Raw genomic sequence first — 22140 nt, 5'->3', positions numbered from 1 at the left:
GATCCAACCCACCACGAGCTCTCAGAACTTCATTCCCGCTAGAGTGACTACCATCAAAAAATAAGACGTTACGGGGTGCCTGGGTGGCTCAGTGGGTTAGGGCCTCTGCCTTCAGCTCAGGTCATGATCCCAGGTCCTGGGATCGAGCCCCGCATCGGGCTCTCTGCTCAGCCAGAGGCCTGCTTCTCCCTCTCTCTCTGCCTGCTTCTCTGCCTACTTGTGATCTCTGTCTGTCAAATAAATAAATAAAATCTTAAAAAAAAAATAAGACGTTACAAGAGCTGGTGAGCCTGGAGAAAAGGAAGCCCTCGTGCCCTGTGGGAGGGGACACAAACGGGTGCAGCCACTGTGGGAAACAGTATGGAGACTCCTCAAAAAGTTAAAAACAGGGGTGCCTGGGTGGCTCGGTCGGTGAAGCGTCTGGCTTAGGCTCGGGTCATGATTCTGGAGTCCTGGATGGTCTCCCTTTGACCCTCCCTCTGCTCATGCTCTGTCTCTCTCTGTCAAATAAATAAAATCTTTTTTTTTAAAAAGCTAAAAATAGAACTATCCTATGACCCAGCAATTCCACTGCTGGGTACTTATCTGGAGGCAGTGGAAACACTAAATCAGAAAGATACCTGCGCCCCTATGCTCACTGCAGCTCTGTTCACGAGAGTCAAGACATGGAAACAAGACATCCACGGACATGTGAATGTGTAAGAATGATGGAGTGTGTGTGTGTGTGTGTGTGTCCATGTGCGGGGGTGGGGAGAGAAAGTCACACACACACACACACACACACACACACACACTATGGTATCTCTATACACAATATTCAGCCATGAAAAGGAAGGAAATCCTACTATTTGGGACAATGTGGACAGACCTTGAGGGCATTCTGCTAAGTGAAATAAGTCAGGCAGAGAAAGACAAATGCCATATGATCCTGCTTATATGTGGAACCTACATTTAAAAAAAAAAAACAAAAACAAACCCAAACTCATAGATAAGATAAACTGGTAGTTGCCAGAGGCAGGGGTGGAGGTGGGCAAACAGGGTGAGGGGGGGTCAAAAGAGACAAAGTTCCAACTCTAAAATAAGTAAGTCCTGGGACGCCTCAGTGGCTCAGTTGGTTAAGCGGCTGCCTTCGGCTCAGGTCATGATCCCAGCATCCTGGGATCGAGTCCCACATCGGGCTCCTTGCTCTGTAGGGAACCTGCGTCTCCCTCTGCCTCTGCCTATCACTCTGTGCTTGCGCTCTCTCTAACAAATAAATAAATAAAGGGCGCCTGGGTGGCTCAGTGGGTTAAAGCCTCTGCCTTCAGCTCAGGTCATGATCCCAGGGTCGTGGGACCGAGCCCCACATCAGGCTCTCTGCTCAGCAGGGAGCCTGCTTCCCCTCTTTCTCTCTCTGCCTGTTTCTCTGCCTACTTGTGATCTCTGTCTGTCAAATAAATAAATAAATTAATTAAAAAAATAAGTAAGTAAATAAATAAATAAATCAAATCTTTAAAAATAAATAAATAAAATAAGTAAGTCCTGCAGATGCCACACACAGCGTAGGGAATCCAGTTAACAACATTGTCCTATAAATTTGAAAGTTGCCAAGAGAGTAGATCTTAAAAGTTTCTCATCACAAAGGAAAAAAAAATTGTAATTATGTGTGGTGATGGATGTCCACTGAACTTACTGTAGTCATCGTTTTGCAATGTATACGTGTTTCAAATCGCTATACACCTGAAATTCACATTATGTTTTATGTTCATGGTATCTCAAGAAAATGAATTTGTGAGTGATCTAATGAATGAATACAGAGAGGGAAAGGGATAACTCTTCCTTACGGAAGAATTCCAACCCATTAATCTAGACGGAATGATGGGAATAGAAAAATCACAATGAGACCAACGCTATCACAATCATCTTTGCTTGCAAGGATCATTGAGGGGTGCTCGAGAATTGTGGGTCAGAGGATGATGAGAAACAAGATATCTGGATAACCTCAAGTGGCTTGGGGAAGACACTTGTGAATGACAAAAGAAATAATGCTGTCTCCATCCAGAAGGGAGCTGGCTGCTCCCATCTTAGCCAAGCAACCATGGTTAACGCTCCTGGTAATGAGAGACTGGCATCACGTACCCCCACGCCGCCCCAGCATGGAGCACCGGGAAGGATGCAGCATCTTCCCTCCGGGATTCTCGTCCAAAATGCCTAAGCTCAGTTGAACCAGGAGAAAACAGCAAACCAGTCTACATGGAGGGTGCCTTTATAGAATCACTGACCACTACTCTTCACAAGGGTCATGGTCATGACACTCAAGGAAGGACCAAAGAATTCCCACAGTCTGGAGACTAAGGGGAAGCAGATCCTGGGCCAGAAAAGGACATGAGTGGGAAAACTGATGAATTAAAAAAAAAAAAGGTTCTGTAGCAGATTAATTAACAGCACAGGAACATTCCCTTTCTGATTTCACTCCCTGCATTCTGGTTCTATAAGGTGTCAGGTGGGTGGAGAGCATACAAGAGTTCCAGGGGTTACATTTATAACTTTCTGTGTCTAAAATGATGTCAGTATCTAAAGTGTCTTTTTAAAAAAGATGTTCTGTCTTCTATCACCAGTCAGTGACTCTCATGCACACACGGTCCAAATGTTTCCCCCGAGCTGCCCACGGTTGGCCTCCCTCCCGCCTCTCAAATTTCACACACCAGCTCCAGCTCCTTGCCCCACCGGAATCCCCAGGTGACAGCTTCAGGATCCGTTCCACTGGGGTTCAAGCTACAGCGCCATCGGCTGAGCCTTTTTAGATGTTCCCTTGGCTGGCTTCATCTGTTCTCTTGTCACCTCCTCAGAGAAGCCCTCCCTGACCACGGGAGCAAATGTTCCTGCCCCTTCACCTCCCCAACCATCTCTATCTACCACATACCTGGTTTTGGTTCCTTAAGAGCACTTACACTCCTGAAAATATGTTTCATTTCCTGAAGGGCACATCGACTCTCTCAAACTTTCTTGCTTTCCTGTCTGCCGACCTGGGCATTTCTCCCCAGCCCGGCTGTCCCCTGCCAGAACCCAGGGTCTGTCACTGTCCCATCCATGGCTGGATCCTCAGCTCCTAGCAGGTGCTGGCTGCCCAACACATCCCACATACCACGGCTGGGGTGTCCCCTCCTCTCTCGGGGTATTTCCTTAGCCTTGGGCCCAGGTCCGGCCCAACACAGGGGTTGGTGTGCCCGTGTGAGTAGGACACACGCCCGATGACTTACTCATAGAACTCTGCTGCGGGCGTGAACTTGTACTTGGAGTACTTGGTGTGGTTGCCCAGCACGGAGCCGTTGAGGAGCTTGGGATCGGTGCAGTTAGGGCTGTTCCAGGAATGACCGCAGTCAGTCCAGGGCAGCTTGAGGGTGAAGGAGGAGAAGAGGTAGTAGAGTGACCAAGCGATGATGACGTTGTAGTAGAAACCAACGTAGATGGCGATGAGGATCACGGCATAGCCCACTCCTGTGTGGGGGCCACAGCGAGGTCAGGAGGGGGCTACCCCTGGCCCCGTCCCAGAGCCACTCACATCTCCCGGGGAGCCAGCTCCAACCACGGCACGACCCGACCCCTCTGCCTCTCCTCGGCATCCCCACCCATACACCCTGGGAACCCACCAGCCCTTCGCCCGAATGCTCTCTCGCGCCCCTGGGGCCCCTCGGCTTCCTCATCAGGCCGGCCAGGAGTGCCAGGCCCTCACTGCCCCCAGGGAGCAGCCAGAGTGTAAGTACTAGAGTGGACGAAGGTATTGGAGTGTGAGTACCCCGGGTCCCTCACCCCTGGGGCGGAGTAACAGTGACAGTGAGGTCCACTAATACTCTCTCCCTGTGGGGTGAGCCGCTGGTGCACGGTGGAACGGGCTTGATGACACACCCTTTATTGGCTGACTCGCCTTCTCTGTGCCCTGACAGTCCTTCCTAGAATCACCTCCCAAAATAACTCCCTACACAAATTCTTGTCTCAGGACCTGCTTCTGGGGAACCCCAAACAAACTCCCTGATTAGCACTGGCCCTACTTTCAACCATCTGCTTCGCGTATGTGCTAATGCCACCCTCCTGAATGTATCAGAAGCTCCCCGTGGGCTAGCTAGTTCTAGGCTTTTGCCTAGGGTAGAATTTCTTTTTCTGTCTGTGCAGCATTGCTTTAAGGAAGTTGCCTTAAGCATTCTTAGTATGTGAGGTTTGGGTAAGGCTAATCCCTCACGTCCTTGACCTAGCTATAGGCACATGCCTCAGACGTGGCCATTCAGAGTTCTGCTAGCCCAGAGCCACAAGGATCAGTTGATAGATGGGTCTATGACTCAAGTAAAACCAATGAGAGTCCTCTCTGGGAACTTTGAAGATGATGGAAGGTGTTTTTGATGTATTGTGTCACTGTTAAACTTGGTAGGAGGTCATATTGTTGCTGATGGCCAGTTTTGATGGTACCTGAGAAGAATATGCCTGAGATGGATGCTAATGCTGACTTCAGATGGACTGAGGTGGAGAGAAATTCCAGGTAATCTTATTCAAGCACTTGGATCAAGCTGCACCTGAAGATGGCACAAAACTCTTGGACTTTACTGTATCATAAGCCAATTAATTCTCTTCTACATTAAAGTCATTTTGAGTGGGATTTCTGGAAACTAAACAATACTAACCAATACACATGTCTTACAAGCCTCTTGTACCAGCCTGTGTCTACTACAGGGCTGAGTACAGAGAAGGGGGTTAGAGACGCATATAAGCTGAGAAGAGGTGCATGGGAATCATACCGGCCCTCAGTATCATCTGGGCCCTGGTCACTAACCAGTGCTTGGGAGGCGCTAGCTCTGACTCCATGCCCTTCTCATCAAGGTACAGGAGCCAAGAAAGGCCAGTTGCGATGGCTACTTTCTCCAGATGTGCTCCAAGTCCCAAATGCAAGCAGGCCTCATCACCTCTCCCAGCTGTGATCAGTCAGTGGTGGCTGCTGGATCCAAGATGGTGTGACAGGTTTCTAGCTGAGCCTGGAAAGGCCCACGAGCAGCTCACCACATCTCTGCCACGAGAGCATGAGTGGAGAGGAGCTGGGTATTTGTGACTTTCCATAAAAATTTCCCACATGGAAAACAGACAACCCCTGCTCACTCAGCAGTAAAAGTGGAACTGGTCCCCAGGAGTCTAGACTTTCTAGGCTAAGCTCTTCCCGACACACCCAGGGCTCTCCCCTTAACACTGAACAGTGGGTGCTCTTGACCTCCCCCGCTACGGGCCTCAGAGAGCCGCTCTACTTCAGATCCCACCTCTGGAGCAGTTTCTCCAAGGGCCCCCAGGGCAATCTTGTGGATGGTCTTGAACTCCCCCAGACCCATGCTTTACCTTTGAAGAATGGGCATATCTTCCACACTGTGGCCGCTCCTTCTCGGTTGTACTGGCCCAGGGCCAGTTCCATGTAGAACAGAGGCATCCCGGCGATGATGAGGAACAGAGTGTATGGAATCAGAAAGGCACCTGGAGGACAGAGAGGCAGCATATGACCTCCCCGGAGCCCTGCCCAGCCTTGCGCCTGCCCCTCAGGGTGCCTGGATCCACATTTCCAGAACCTCAGGGTCCTTGTTTCCCGGGTCCCTGGCCACTTCCCCAGGGGTGCTTGGCACATAAATACAGTGACACAGAGCCACGAATACAGATCATCGTTACACGGATGACAACTGTGGGTGCACCAAGAAGAACCATCAGTCACGCTAATGAGGTTCTGTGGGCCGAGCAGTAAAATCTGGCTTCATCAGAGCGGAACGGGCTTGTTTCTTGCAGGATTCTTCCAGCCTTTGATACCCAGGCACAGAGTGTGCCATGAGGATGCTAAGAGGTACAGCCTTTACCCAATTCCTGCAACCGCAGAACATTTCCTTGCCCGAACCGACGCTCTGGGGGAGTCCAATCGCCCCAAAGCCTCCTGGGAGAGGTCAGAAAATGGCGATCAGAGAGGGAGAGAGACGTGCCCACCTATGACTGAGTTTCTAATTTGTCTCATTTTCAGTTCCCGGGGGGCTTTCCCAAACACAATCTCACTGGATTCTTAGTTTCACTATGAGACATCATCAGACAGAGTCACTATGTCACTCTGTCGGAGGAAACTGAGGGCAGAGTTGAAACAGTCTTGTTGGCGCTGTTGGTCAGTGACAGAAGCAGGATTCGCATTCAGGTCTTTCGGACCCATGAGGCTCCCTCCCCCTGTGACAGGCAGCTGAGGGGAACCAAACCCCGGAGCAAGTCTCTGACCAGGGAAGGAGCACACCCGGGGCATAGCAGAAACTAGAGGGGGGGCCCCTGCCAAGGAAGGGGCAGCGACTCATCCCTGGGAGAGTTCCCAGTGGGATGAGCCACGGTTGAGTTTCAGAGATGACCCTCCGCATGCCCAGCAGCCCCGAGGTGAGCTCACGGGGCTCTGACGCCGTGAGGTGACTCACTGGGATATGCGCCGTGTCAGCCCCGGCTACAAGTGGTACCGAAGCAAAATGCCAACTCCTTTTCCTGACGCAGCTGGAGGTGGCCGGACCAGATCCACACTCATCCCCGCCTCTGGCCTTTGGCCGAGATGCCGTAACCTTGGAAACAAAACGCTCTCTGGCCCACCCACACCAGCAAAGTGCAGAAACTGGGAAATATTTCCTGACGGTAGCATGAGGACTAGAACGTCCTGGGCTGCATTCCAAGCACTTTCCAGGCAAGGTCTCATTCCATCTTCACACCAGCGTTAAGCTGCAGAGATGATCACCATCTTGATTTTACAGAGGATTACGGCGAAGTCACATGGCACCCCGGGTCAAACGTGCCCAGCGACTCAGACAGTCAATCTCCACTTTCTTCCCAGGGTTTCTCCTGAGGAAGCCCGGGGCTCTAGAGGACAAAGCATGAAGTGCTGTAGCAAGAGATGGCCCAGCATGGTGGGCACAGGAAAGAAACTGCCAGAAAGTGAGTACCTCCTATGTATTGAGTCGGCACTGGGCACTGGACATCTGGGATCCCATCTACCTTACCCAGAAAAATCTAAGGTGGCACCTGATAGACCCATTTTTCAGAGGAGAGAATGAAGGCTTGGGGAAATCAAGTGACTTGACCAAAGTCACCCAGCCAGTCAGGGATGGATCTGGGGTTTGGGCCAAGGTCTGCCTGCCTTCAGAGCTCCAGAGCCATTCCCAAGATATTTTGCAGATTCCAGAACATTCCAGCCTCAGTGAAGACGTGAGACTGAACAGGGTCTTAGAGGGGAGTGTTCTGTGTTCTGACCCTGGGGGTCTGGAGCCAGCTTAGACCATCTAGTCTGTTGGTCACACCCACCCTCCATTCCCTGCTCCACGCCTGACTTCCCTGCAATGCCCAGACGCCTACCTCTCTCATCCCCTGCTCCGTCCCTGCTGTCAAACTCCACCCCTGCCCCTCTCCCACACAGAGAGGGCTGATCTAGCACCTGAGCCCACGTCTGTCCACGGTGGGACAGCAATCCCAGTGGGGGCGGTAATGCTGATGGCGGTGGCTGGTGGCAGACACTGGCGAGCACCTGTCATCTGTAAGCCACACACTAATTATTCACGTAAAGCCATCATTGAAAGAGTCACCAGTATCTTGTCCAGACTAGGAAATAGGCAGCTGGGCTTCCCACCTGGATCTCTTTGTGCCCCGCCCTGCCTGTGGCCACCCACTACTGCCCTTGGGAGACCGCAGCCAGAGAGGAGGGGAAATAGAGCTATCTGACAGTTGAACAGGACAGGTCAGAAGACCGAAGTCAGTGGCCCACGGGACAGCGGGGAAGGAAAAAGCTGGGAATGACGGCTTAGATCTCCGCCCTGTGGTTTACTGCTGACAACAAGACATTTCTTTTCTATAACAAAAGGGAACAAGCAACGTCAGCCAGATAACCAGGTGTCTCACCTGGGAGAGTTTTCTCAACTCTTAAACCTCTGGGTGGCACCTGCCAATGAGATTGCCTAGGCTGGGATGTGTTTTCTCTTGTGCTTGGCTGGGAGTCCAGCAAGGGAGAGAAGGAGGGAAGATGATGGGTCTGCACGGGCCCGAGGCTCTTCTCTGAATGTGTCTGATGTGGACCAGCCACTGAGTTGGGAGCAAACAGCCCAAGAACACTCCAGAATGATGGAACAGCTGAGTGTGGCTAAAACCCAGAAAGCTGCCCGGTGGCTGGTGCCTTCTTCTCCAAGAAGACGTTGACCAGCTAGATGACCCAAACCCCTTTGCAGAAGGATCCGGAGGCAACTGGGGCAGAGCTGAAGAGCGGGAAAGGGATTTCCAGGTTGACTGAGGTCAACTGAGGAGGCCTTTCTTAGAAACAGGCCTGCAGTAGCTCCTGGGAAACTGAGGCTGGATTACATGCTTTCTAGAAGTTACTGTCCTGCAAGGTCTATACCACCACACTCCCACGGGCCTGCTACACATTCATGTGTGGTACTACCCGCAGCAAACAGCCTCGCACGAGGCCCCAAGAGCAGAGAACCTCAGTGGCCACAAGCCCACAATCCTGTCTTGATTCTGGAATGCTCTTTGCAGGTGCTGGTGTGCAGACCTGGAGAAATGCCTACAGGGCATACCTCCTGAGCCTTCAGCACCTATGCATGGACACAGATGCACACCTGTGCACACTCACAAGCTTCCTTCGCACTGACACCCACAAACACATGGGGAAAAGAACTGTCAGCCATAAAAGGGTCTCTGACTAATGGCCTTCGGATGAATTTCATAAGGAAAACATCTGCCCCATCACCTCTAGCCCAGTGCACACTCCCTGACACCCCACCACTACATGGGAAACCCTACTGGTCACAGAGAGGCTCTGGAATCTTCTGTGCCAATGAAAAGTCCTCAGGTAGGGAAGCCCCGCAGTCACTAAGTTCCAAGTGGGAAGCACTGGGGCCGATGAGGAGGGCAAATGAGGAGGAACTCAGGAAAGGGGAGAGAATGCCTACAGGGGGCTCAGTAGAGGTGGGAGGGCTCAGGCTTGCTGGGGATTTGGAGTGGGGTGGGGAGAGTGTGATCAGGGTGGGGCTGCAGGAAGGAGAGGAGGGCCCCCTGAGACCTAGCTGAATCCACTTTTTCCTCCAACTCTGCCTTCTGGCCACACCTTGATATACCAAGAAGTGAAAACCCACAAACCTATTTCCCGGGTGCCTGTAGCCCAGATAAGGATGGTCACTGCTTATGGCTCTCACCAGATCTGCATGAAAACCCTGGTCCGTGCCGAGACTTAGATTTGTGCCCCTTTCCCGAATGCCCCAAAGGCATAGCAAACATAAGGTGTGAGAGAGGGTGAGATTTCTGTAGGAGACCGTGCTGCTCCCCGCTGGTGCATGGGTGGGGTTGGGGGCAAGGGTACACGTGGGGAGCTATACCCCACATTTTCAACACGACACATCAGGCCACGTCTTTTAAATCAAACATGCTCTGTATCCACAGCTAGACTTTCATGACGGTTCTATTACAAGGCTGCCCTGCCCTCCTATAGCTCTGCATGGCGCGTGATAACATAGGGGGAGCTGCATTTGCCCGCACCCTGCTTCTTCTCCCCCTCAGCACTGTCCAACGACATGCAAGGCCTTTTGCACACACATGTGAACTCCTGCATCCACATGTCTAAGCTCTGTCCACACCCCTGCAGACAACGGGTCCCCCAGCCTCCCCTGGAACCCAGGCCCTGCGCCCCTCCAGTAAGACCACATGACAGGTGGGAGGTAGGAGGTCCACGCAGACCCAGAAGGGGGTTGGGGCGTTTGCACAGGGAAATCCAGGGTCTGGGTACCTGGAGTGGTGGGATGGGGGAAGGATTTCTCAGCCCTGGCCTCAGTGAGAAGGAGAGGAGGGCCAAATGGGGCTCTCTGAAGCACAGGGCCCAGGGCAGACCCCCTGTGACGTAAGATATTTGGTCTCTGCTCCAGGTTCCTGACACAGAGCTTTTAAAAACCTCTCAGTTTTCTGCGGGGGGTGGGGTGGGTGTGGTGGTGGTGGGAGGATGACAAGAGTGTCTTACACAGAGCTCCTAAATCCCTTGGAATTTTTCCGGGTGATAGGAGGACCTTTTGTTCTAGTGAGACAATTCTTGGGGAGCCCCTGGGTGGGGCCTGGTCCCCAGGAAGGCCAGACCCTGATTACAAGCTTGGAACTTCCAGCCTCCCTCAGCTTCCAACCTCTGGGACAGAAAGCGGGGCTGGAGATGAAGCTGGGTATCAGTGACACCCATGTGATGAAGTTTCCATAAAGATCTCTGAGCTACAGAACTCGGAAAACCTGCGGGTTGGTGAACACACGCACGTGCCAGGAGGATGACCCATCCCAACTCTGGGAGGGCAGAAACTCCTGGAAAATCTTCCAGACCTCACCCCTCGGACCTCCTCATCGTGCTTCTCCCTGGCACCCTTTAGCATACCCGTTGTAACAGGCTGGAGAATGTATGTCAGTGCTTCCCGGAGTTCTAGGAGCTGCCGTAGCCGATGACTGCACCTGACGAGAGAACCAGGTGACAGCGGGACACCTCGCCGGGCATCTGAAGTGGGAGGGGTCTTGCGGGACTGAGCCTGAACCCGGGGGGTCTGCTAACTCCAGGTGGGCCCCCAGCTGGGGTCTGGAGAGTTGGAGCACTGGCCCGTATGGGAAAGCACGGGGGACAGGCTACGTGTCACCGGTTTGCTGGGATAACTGGCAATGATGGAGGAGAAGCAAGTACCTGGCACTTAGGGGGTGCTCTGTGCATGCGAATTGTGTCCTGCCATCACTCAGGGCCGCGCATGCACAACACACCTCTGCAAACCGGAAATCGCGTCGACCATCACCCGTGGGAGTTGAGGGTCCTTCCCAGAGCACAACCTTGAATGCCTGCTGGAGGCTTCCCAGCACGGAGGGACTTTGAGGCAGTCCCTTGGGTCCTCGTGTCCCCGTCCCAAGGGAGGCTGGCTACTCCACTGCACCCAAACAAGAGTGTGGTCCACAAGCAGGAACGGGGTCAAGGGTTCTCCCAGGCCACCGCCAGCCCATGACCACAAAGGGCTCCCACAGTGCTGCCCAGAAGGCCCTCAGGAATGAGGGACCTGCTCCCCCATGGCGAGCACTGCTCAGCCCTCAGGCATCAGGCCCCTGGCAACTGCCTCAGTTGAAGATAGCCACTGTACCCAAGGCCACGTCCCCTTCCCAAAGCACCTGTATCCACTAACAAGCTGTCATTGGGGCATAGTCCTGGCCTCCTCACCTCAACTCAGGACAAGTCTGGGGGAGCCATCCTGGTCTCCGAGGTTCCCACGGTCAGCTGAGGCTTTGCTGAACCTGGTGGCCAACCTCTCCATCTGGCCAGCACTGCTTTTTCCCTTTCCCTCAATCCCTTCCCCACAGCCTCCCCTTTCGCCTTCCTTCTGGCCTGAGAGCCGCGGAGAACAAAACAGATCGATCTTGTCCAAAGCGATGCTTTGCGCACTGGGTGTTAGCCTGAACATCCCCTCTGAGCCTTTGCCAGCTAAACAGCTGGCTTCGTGTGGCCACTCCTCTAGGGAAAAACTCCAGTTCTTATACTAAACCGAGCCCAGATCTTCAAGTTTGTCAACACAGACACCGTCCAGGGTAGGGTATTGGAACCATGGGGTGACGCCTTGTGGTTCCTCCTCCCCCAGACTTATCTTCTCTTTAAGGGCCTCAAGGACCACTGTAGGCCCCTTCCCACTGGCCTCTGGATCCCCCAGTAGAGTCTTGCAGCCCTGGACTCCTGCCTTTCACGGAGATCAGGCGGGACCATGGGTGCACACACCTGTAGACACTCCCCGCAGAGTGATCTACACATTCCAGCTGACCTCTGAGCTGACCTTGGCTCTGAGATCAGGGGACACCCCCAGCGAGGAAACATGCCCACGTCCTGATAGATGGACACCGCTAGCCCCTTTCAGGAGGGCCCTGGGGGGTGCAATTCGGGAAACCTGGAGTTGGGGTTACTCCTCCCCATGTGAAAATTCTCCTTCTGAAAATTCACCTTTGCAGGATCTGACCTGGTTATTATTAATGAAGCTGGGCTTTCCCTAGAGCTCCTTGAAGGCTGGGGTTTCCCAATCTTGGTCCTGGTCTCTTGAAAATGAACATAAGAGTGTGTCCTGGATGCTCAGAACTACATTCTGGAAGGAAATGCTGCCCACAAAGAACAGTAGAACCTCCTCTCCCTCATTTGGGATATAAGACTTCCAATAACAGAATCCAAGATGACGTTAACTTCTAGGATAGCTGCCCTAGACTACGGGGAATTGCCTTTCAGCCATCTCTGTGTTCCTGGCATAAGGTGGGCATGTTGGAAATGCTTTCTTGTGCAGAAAGTGGCTCCCAGCGGTGACTCATGTGGAGGGTGCAGCTAATGAAAGCCCCAGGGCCCTCCTCCACTTGTACTGTGACCTAATCCTTACTTGGGCAGTTGGGTCTGGGACCACAGGAAAGGGTGTAACATTTATCCCCGTGAAATCCCGTCTTGCTGGAAACAGCTTCTTTAGACCTTTTTGGCTAGATCAGAGTAATGAGCCTCAGGGAAGAGCCTCATTCATGCTGATGACTCCAGGTTCCAGACTCAGCTCTAGTCTCTGATGAGCACCAACTAGTTCCTGCAAACTTATCTCTGGGGGGCCCCATGCACTTGAGCTGAACGATCCGTACCGGGCTTGGCAAGCCCAGGGTGTAGGTGGCCTCCTGTAGGCAGGCTGGATGTGAGGGCACCGAGTTTACAAACCTCTGACCTCAGCACCAGCCACCATTTCACATTCAGCCTCCAGAAGCCCAGATATTTTGGCCAAGAGGGTTCCCACCCCCATAGAAGCTATGGGTACCTGAGACCCTCAGCGTACTAAGGAATGGAGAAGAACCCTATTCGGGACCAGAACAACATGTCTGGTGCAGGAATGTTAATCCCCATCTTCCAGGTGAGCAAAGAGCAGTGGGAGGAGGTTAGACTCTCAGAACCCAGATTCTTGATTCCCCAGGCCGAGGTGTGCCTGCTGTCCAGCCTGACTCCCCTTCCTTAATCTCTTCCTAGAATGGATTCTGTTCCCTCAAAACTCAGGACCGTACCGTACTCCCGGGTCTAGCCTGTAGTTAAAAATCATCAAACACTAACAACAACAGGAAGAAGTCCATTTGCTGGCCCCTTCTATTTGCCAGACACTATTTTGAGAGTTTTGTTTATGTCATGGACATCATCATCCTGCCGGAAGGTAGACGCTTTCTCCTTCTCTGCACAAGGAAACTGAGGCCTGGAGAGGATGAGTCCAGGGCTCCATTTCCAGGAAGTGTCGGGCTCAGATTCAAACCTGGGTGTGTCTGAGCCCAGAGACCATGTGTCTGACAGCACAGGACTCATCTCAAACAGAAGCAGCCTTTGCAAGACCCCTTTCCTGGCAGGGAAGGCTGGCGCGGAGACCCAGGTGGTCTGCCCACATCTCCCTGGGGACCAGCCCAGGCCAGGCCCAGGACCACAGGTGCAGGGGAGATTCTAGCCCCCTGAAAATAGCCCCCATGTCCTTGCACTGTCTCTCTGTTTGAGAATTTCCAAGACTGGCTTCCCCTGTTGCTAGCCTCCCACACGTGTGCATCCCTGCAGCTGGCCTCTGGGAAGATGTTCAGACAGGCTGATCGTTCCCAGGAATTTATTCAGAAAGTATTAGCCAGGGGCCGAAACAATTCGGACCTTTGTCATTTCACAATATGCTCCAGTGTATGCCAGCGTGCACAGCCAAATGTGGAGGTTACCATGTTTAGACTGGCACCAGAAGATCACCCGGGCTAGTAAATAACAGGATGCAGGGGGCATCCTGGCTTGGGCGTGATGCTGAGCCAGGTCATCACAGAAGGATAGGTCTTGGCGGGGGGGGGTCATCGAGGCTCCTCTCCTGCTGTAATGGGGAACTTGGGCTGAGAGAGGGGCTGGGCCACACCCAGAGAAACAGACCCGGGATTCAAACTTGGGTCTTTGGGCTGCTTCCACAATTACAGGAGACCCACCTGCCAACCTGCTGGCCCATCTCAGTGGCTGATTCTAGAATTATGGTTAAGAACGGATACCCAAGGAGCAGCCAGGAGAGCTCAGCAGGGATGAAACTCCAAAGGGGCCAAGCTGAGCTCCCCCAGAGGGCTAGGGGGTAGTTTAGAAGAGGAGCTGCCTTCGAGTCTGAAATGGAGGGAGAGGCTGCACGGCTTCCTTGGGTCAACCATGGACATGGTGACCAGTAATGGAAATTCACTGGTACAACTTTCCCACCCCTTAATATGGCATTCAAGGTCTCCAGGGCTGAGCCCTGGCATGCCTCTCTGCCCTTATCTCTGCTGGCTTGCCCTCCCGCCAGCCCGCACTCCTGGTCTCTGAGATGATCTCACGTGCATTCTTGAACAACAAGGATGCCTCCTACTGTCTCAAGGCTTATCCATGCACTTCCCATCCCAAGGGGCTGAGCTCTGAGGACTGTCCACCTCCCCTTCTTTCCCAAGCAGCCCCTCCTCAGGCCTTTAGAGCACTTGTCATCTCTCCCATCCGTTTCCCACATCATCAAACTGTGGTTAAGGAACAGAAGCAGCTCCCTTTGCTAGGGGCCATCCTCCCTGTCTGGCTCTCCACGAGCCTTATATCACACAATCCCATCCTCACCCTCTGAGGTGAAAACCATTCTTTCCACTTGACAGATGAAGACGCTGAGGCAGGAGAGGTCACCCCAAGTCTGGCTGACAGAAGTTGGAACCTCGGACTCCACAGCCAAGGTCCCCGGACCTCTAGCCTGCCGGCCCCATCCAACCAGCGTGAGCTCCCTGTCTTGGTCAGTTACTGCCGGGGGTTCCCGCTGTCTGATCATTCCATTCATTTACTCATTCAGTAGAAGTCTGTTGGATGCCTTCTACCACATTCCTAGGATCTGGACCTTATTTTAAGCCTTTGGGATAGAAGCAGGAAAAAGCCAGTCTATGCTCTCGGTGTGCCCTGCCCCCATCTGTTTGGGTGATGACCACACAAAGCTATAAATAACCGAACAGCTCAGGTGCGTGATATGCAGGGTTAGCGGACCAAGGAGAGGGAGATTCCCACCCAGTTTGCCTAAAAATTGGAACCTGTGGCAAAGTGGCTGAGTTTGTGCGCTCCCCCCTCCCCGTGTATCACCGTGCATGCAGCAGGCGTTCATAGCTGGTGGCAATGGCTGCGGGAGCGCAGTGTCAGTGGGAGTTCGAGAATATTCATCTAGCCAATGTGTCCAACTGACCATTTGGGGGGCTTTTAGTTTCAACCAACACTTATAATGGGAAATGGCGTGTAGTGATGTGACACTTTAGATGACTAAAGCCCCTGGCAGGCAGAAGTGGTGAGGAATACACGTAGGGGGTTCCTACGGAACTGAGCACTGTGCCTCACGTCGGGAAGAAGCCAAGAATTATTGCTGATGCGTGAGAGGGCCTCCTACTGTGTAGGGACACACAGTCTTGGACGGCCCCTGAGGACATGCCGGATGGTTCATCTCGGGGTCCATCTTTCATTCGTCACCTCCCCACCCACTAAAAACACACAGAATCTGCCTTTCCTCCCTCCCTGGGTCCAAAGGGCCTGAATTCTCTTAGCCAACCAGAGACTCTGGAAAGGCTACAGCAGCTAACCATGGAAGAGCGTTACCATTTCCCACGTCTCCACCAGAGCGAGGGTCCAGGCAAACGCTGAAGCCAACAGCTGGCTCCCAGACTCGATGGGACCGGTCGCGAGCTTTCCCTCTACCTGGTTCCAAACCCTCCCCCTGCCTGCCTCTGACCATTCAGAGTCATGAGCTAGAGCCCCCGCGGGGCAGGATGATGTGGATAGAGAGAAGTTTCCAGAGCGGGACCCTCTTTGCCAACTTCTTCCTCCCTATCATTTTCCCAGGGAACCCCTGAGCTCATTCTAGAAGGGACACAGGACTGGGGTGTTTTGGGCACCAAGAAGGAGCTGGGGTCTTAAGACCTTGTGTCCTGTCCCCCAGTCCCCCTTTTCCAGGGCTCTGCCCTTGGACTGGGCCATCTCGACTCGCATCCCAGGCAGGTAGGTTATCTGTCACTGGGCTCAGGATGGGGAGAGATCCTGGCTGCTTCCACTGGAGTTTTCTCCAGGCCCCTCTTCCACTCCACCCTGCATCATGGCCAGGACTCAAGGAGGTAAATGTTTCATCCCAATCAGCGGGGTGTCCTGCCTCCAGGATCAGGCCACACTACCTAGTCTGTGCACTCTGGTGCCTCCAGCAACACAACACCCATCCTGAGAGAGGAGTTCCCTCTGACACTAGCTTCTCTATGTGTGTCTCTGTTCCAGAGTCTTTGTCCCCAGGAGTGCAGGGTCCCCCAGGGACCTTCAGAGAGCCCACATCCTCTCTTCCCTTTTGGCCCAGAGGTCCCTGCCCCAAGGCTCAGAGTGCTGGAGTTAGGGTCCCTGTGTGCCTGGTTGTCACATTCTGTGCACTTCTGGTGCCCCTTCCAGAGCTCTCCAGATCTCTGCCTCTCTTCCTGTGAACCATCAAAAGATCAATGCTTCTCACCCAACGTAGGGCCCCAGATTCTGTCCTTCCACCCATGCATCTATTACTGTCCAGGAGCAAGCCTCCACTTCCCTTTTCCACGGGGAACTGAACTCCTTTTTCCAGGAGCCCTGTCCAGACCCTTGCTGCGCTCCAGGCTCGCTCGCGTGCTTCCTCTACTCCCGTGCGCGTCCCAGCTCCTCCATCCCAGCCCCTCTCCCAGCCACCGCTGAGGACAGGGAGCCTCCCAAGTAAACACCCCCAGCCCATCAAGGGGCTCACCACCACCGTTCTTGTAGCAGAGGTAGGGGAAGCGCCACACGTTGGCGAGGTCCACCGCGAAGCCTATCACCGACAGCAGGAAGTCGATCTTCTTGCCCCAGGTCTCCCGGGGCTGCTCGTCGCCAGCGCGGGACGCCAGGAGACACTGAACGCCGTTGCGCTCTTTCACCACCAGCAGCTCCGCGGCTTTGCGCGCTTGCATGGGCTGCTCCGACCCCGGGTCCGCCCCGCTGCTCTCGGGCTGCACCTGCGGCTTCATCCGCGCCAAAAGCATGGGTGCGGTTGGCGAGGGGAACGTCAGCGGTACTGGGAGCACGCCGAGGCTCTGCGCGGATGAAAGGAAAAGATGCGGTCACTAGGCCATCCCGCCCTGCTGGCGCCTCCTGAGACCTCCCGGGAGCGCGGAGACACAGCGGCCAGAGCACACTGGGCGGACGCGGGGTTCTCCAAAACGGGAGCGCGTCTGTTGGGGAAAAAATCGAAACAGTGGGAGTGGTGCGAGGAGCTGAGACGGTACTGAGAGGTGGAGACTGACCCTGTCCGCCCCGTGGGTCCCGCGCAGGATCCCGCAGCGCTTCCCTCATTCGCCCGCTCCCTCTCGCCCCCAAATGGTGGGGCTGGGACACGCGGAGGCTGAGGTTTCCCACGGGCGGGGACCCTACCAGTGCCATTCGCTGCTCCCTGTCCCCCAGCTCGGAAGGGTGCCGCCTCCAGCAGCCCCAGGAGCCTCCCCGGACACTCACCTTTCTGCACGTCAAACTCGCGGGCGCTCTCGCTCTGCGCACGCAGCCGGGGCCTCCCCGGAACACCTCGGCCGGGCGGCGCGCAGGGCTCACTCACGTGTCCGGCAGCGCCGCGATCCCGGGTGCCCCGCCTGGCCGCCGCGGGCTGTGGGGCGCGGGCCGGGGCTGGGCTCCGCCGCGTGGCGCTCGGGCGCGGCCCGGGTAGCGCGGGAGGCACGGGGCGGCCGGCGGGGCGCGGGCTGGCTGGTTCTGGCCGCGCCGGGCGGGGGCCGGGCTGGTAATGTAGCCTGCGCCCCAGGTAACGCGCCGATTGCATTAAGCCCGCGCGGAGCCCGCTCCGTCTGGAGCCTGTTAGCGCTAATGCGGACTGACAGCGCGGCCGGGGCTGGGCAGGGGCGGGGGCGCGGCGCGGGCTCGGGGGGCGACTCGGGGACCCGGGCGCCCGCTGTCTTCCCAGCACGCACCCTCGCGCCAGACACAGCTCCCGGGGGCACCGGGCTCTGACTTCCCAAAACGGGAAGAGAGCGAGACGCCCAGAACTGGGGTCAGAGTCGCGTCTGAGAGGGGCCCGGGAAAAGACCAGGGAGAGCAAATGACCCAAGTCGGTGCCAGCTCTGTCATCTGCCACAGGCCACTTAAACTACCCTGCGGAGTTTCTCCATCAACAAAGTGGGCATGTTCTGCTCGGTGCCTACCTAGGTCGGCAAACCTGCTGGGGGCCCCTTGGCTGGCTGGAGGCTGGAAGGTCACACCCCAGCCCTGACCTCCTCTGTTTATTACACAGATTTGCAGGTGTGACTCCTGTTCCATGAGGCTGCGAACTTTACTAATTTACCCACACGTCCATATGCCTGCTATGTGCCAGCCACCGCTCTAGGCTCTTAGGAGACTTTCCACACAACTTACGGAAAAATCCCTGGCAGGGTCGACTTTGCATTCCGTCCTGCAGGAAAACAAGAAGTATAATAAATAAACACACTGTAGGGTGTGTGGGATGGAGATATGCGCAAAGAGAAAAGTGAGCCTGGGAAGGTGTTGAGGGGTGGTGTGTTGGGGGGAAAGGGGAAGGCAGTTTGGTCAGGGAATTTGAGAAGGCGGCATTTAAGCAAGTAAAGGAGTGAGCCATTTGGGCCTGGTATTCATGCATTTCTTCACTTGTTTGTCTGTTGGTTAATTTCTTCATTCATCAAATGATCACCTGCTGTGTCCGGAAACATTGCTGGCTCCAGGAGCCATGGAGATAGTTCCTGCCTTCAAAGAGCTAGCAGTTCCCTGTGTAAAGAGTCCATCACAACCCAGTGTGGTCAGGATTGGTTGCAACTACAGGGGTATGGAAACTGGTTGGAGCTGAATGAGCAGGTAAAGGATGGGGTGGAGAAGTAATCCAAGAAGGCATCACGGAGGTGACAACAGGAAAGGGGATGGGCAGAAATTTTGACAAACCCAGACATGCTGACCTTTCTGTTCTTTAAACAGTCCAAGCTCAAACCCACCCCAGGACCTTGACACTTGCTGGTTCCTCTGCCTGAGTTGTTCAGATCTTAGTTTAGTGGTCCTTTTCTGATCACTCAAATCTAAAATACACCCCCACTGTCTAACACATCACCCTATTTTATTCCCTTCACTACACCAGTATACAAATGCATTTATTTGTTTATTATATGTCTCCTCTTGGAGTAGTGTATGAGCTCTGTGAGTGCAGGGACCCTGACTGTCCTAAACATCTCTGTGTTCCTAACACCTGGAACATACTAAGGCACCAATTAGTAGGGACACTGAATGCATTCATGCTGGTGCATGGGGGCATTGAGAGCATTTTTGCCAGAAGGACCAGCATGACAAATATCTTCTGTGAAAGATATAGAGAAGAAGGGAAAATTAGTGGATAGTGAGTCAGCCCTGGCCTTCTGGGGGCTGATGAGGAGAGGCAGAAGTCAAGGGAAGGATTGGGCTAAGTTTCAGGAGAGCCTGGAGCCATGGATTCCCATCCATCAAGGTTGTCAATTTCCTTTGACCGACCCCCCACCCGACCCCGGGCTATTTTGACAAGCCTGTAAGAGAGCAGAAATGAAATCATCTTTCCATTTTTCAGGTCAGGGAACCGTGGCTCTGAGGATTCAGGGGACCTGCGTGAGGTCCCACAGGTTGGAAATGACAACCCAGGTCTCCCAGCTCCCAGCTCCTGCCCCTTCCACCAATTGGCGAGTCAAGATACTCAGAATCTCTCTAGGGATCATGATTTCCTCCTCTGCTTTGACCCCACCCAGCTGGTCCCAAGTATCCCACCTCTGAACACCGCAGGAAGCCCCAGCCTTCTCTGCCGCCCCCGACCCCCACCATCACAGTATCCCCAACCCCTCACTGCAACAACTTTCCTCTCACGTCCAGTATCTTTCCAGCCGCGTGATAGTCACCAGCTGCCAGAGCTCTTTCTAAAACTCCAGACTGATCACCTCACTCTTTGGCCTCCTCTTCTGTCTCCCCCAAGAGACAACACACCGACGTGATTTCATTAACCCTGGATTTAAGGTAATTTTATTTTCTTCTTTATACTTCTCTTTATCGGCCAACTTGTCTACAATGAACATTTGATATTATACAATCAGAAAAAGATAATGCACAATTTCTTAAAATCCTCTGATCTTTTCAGGATAATATCTAAACACCTTTAGCAGTACGGACCAGATTCTGCCTGTCTATTCAATCACATCTCTTGCTATTCTAATTCTCTCCTCATTCTCCCTACAAACCCTTTACTTGATACAAAAATATACTTTGTTCTCTAGCAACATGGGAGATACTCAACAACTAGCGGTATCCTCGATATCTTGTGCATTTTCACATCTCTGGATTTTTAACTATGCTGTCTCCATAGTCTGCTTGTCTACCCGGAGAACTCCTATTCATCCTTCAAAACCTCAGATGTCACCTCCACTGTAAAACTCCCTGATAACCACCACCTCCCTACCTCCTTCTTCTTTATACTGCTTTGTATATTTGTCTAGTACAGTTACCTGTGTGATTTCCCTTCTAGGGACAAGGACAGAACCCAGTATATCCTGTCACATAGCTTGTGCTCTAGAAATGTGTACAAAACAGAACTAGAACAGATCTCAGTCATTGGCTGGGTTTGCTATCTTTGGTTGGGGTTGTTAATGTTGAATTCCTCCAGAAGCAGAATCTGAAACAAAGATTCGAATTCAAGTGGTTTATTTAGGAGGTAATTCCTGGAGGAATTATATAGGAGTGGGGCGGGAGGCAAGAAAGGAAAAGGAACCAGCAGAGGGGATGTGAAGGAGCAGTTACAGCTGTGGGCAGTTGGTGTTCAGCCCTGCTGGGGACCTCTGGGAGACTGCATAGAGCCTGCCTCTGTTGTCCCACTCCTGAGCAAGGAGGTTAGAATATTTATCCATTAAGTCTGTGCCAGGGGTGCTAACTTGCCAGCATTTCCAGCCTGCCTGGTGTGTGGGCTGAACATGCTCCCGTTGCCAGGAAAAGGCTTCTAGCAGCATCCCAGGTACTGGCAATAGGAAGCTGGTGGTGGGGCCTGCATTGGCAGGAACCGTGTGGGCGGGGCATTGGAAGTGTCTGCTGCAGGGATGGAGGGAGGCATCCCCCAACTCCTGCACGCCATCAGAGTGCCAATCAGCAAGCCCCGAGAGTTCCGCCTGGTGCTTTCCGGGACTTCTGGGGAACAGCAGTGGAAACACCAGGCTGGGCCTGGACTGAAGGGCACGGCGGCTCCCTCCCTTTCTGGCTCCAAGAGCCATGGGGCCATGTGGCTTCTCTCCATACCCTGCATTCTGCCCTTCAGGTGGCCTGAGGGCAAGTGGGTGGGCAGACGGCTGGAGCATTATCAGAGCTAACTTGATCTCTGGGGAGGCGTCACTTCCACTTACCATGGCACTTGGTGACACAGGCCATGGGCACAAGGTGATGGCTGGTGCTATCAGTCCAGCTCTGGACGTCTCCCGGCCGACGCCAAGACCCTGACACACAAAGGATACGCTGGGGGACATTTGGAATCCAAAGGGCTGGGTACCGAGGGTGTCTTGAGGATACTATCTGAATGTGCTTTGTTGCCCTGATGGGGGAACTAAGGTCAGAGAAGAGGAGAGGTTTGTCTATAGATTTCCTCCCCCCCTCCCTTCCTCCCTTCCTCCCTTCCTCCCTTCCTCTCTTCCTCCCTCCCCTTGTTCTTTTCTTTTCTCTCTTTCCAGGGATTAGACCTACGACCTTGCAGCTGACCTGCTGCATTTACAAATAGCATAACAGTCCCCTCAATAAAAGACCCTCATAGGCTGAACTCCCCCTGCAAAAGCCCCCTGGTCCTTGAGGCTACCAGCTTACCCAGAGGTGGCTCAGGCCTTAGAGTCCTCTCTGCTGAGCTCCTGCCCTAACGGACCACAAATCAGGCTCCCACATTAAGGGCATCCAACCTTCACTGACCTGCACATTCACATCCTGGGTCCATCCACACACTGCACGTCTCTACCCAGTGATAAAAGGCATCTGGAACTTACTGTGTCCAAAACAGACTTCTTAAGCTCCCCTTCCTGACCTCCCCACAAACGTACTCCTCCTAGTTCTCCCTCATTCCGAGT

The 22140-nt window shown here is 53.7% G+C and overlaps 1 protein-coding gene across 1 annotated transcript in view; it reads right to left on the bottom strand.

Moving 5' to 3' along the window:
• The window catches only part of LOC111157387 (solute carrier family 6 member 2), a 43560-nt gene extending 26493 nt beyond the window's left edge, over positions 1-17067 (bottom strand). The window contains exons 1-3 of the mRNA XM_022518751.1: positions 16794-17067; positions 5353-5484; positions 3240-3477 (exon numbers count right to left, since the gene is read on the bottom strand). Coding sequence (XP_022374459.1) covers positions 3240-3477; positions 5353-5484; positions 16794-17067 — 644 coding nt within the window. The remainder of the gene's footprint in view (positions 1-3239; positions 3478-5352; positions 5485-16793) is intronic.
• Positions 17068-22140: the final 5073 nt, after the last annotated feature.

The sequence above is a fragment of the Enhydra lutris genome, unplaced genomic scaffold (assembly GCF_002288905.1).
Source record: "Enhydra lutris kenyoni isolate GAN:26980312 unplaced genomic scaffold, ASM228890v2 scaffoldscaffold54, whole genome shotgun sequence".
Taxonomy (NCBI): Eukaryota; Metazoa; Chordata; class Mammalia; order Carnivora; family Mustelidae; genus Enhydra; species Enhydra lutris.
This window is presented reverse-complemented; position numbering and strand designations above follow the sequence as displayed.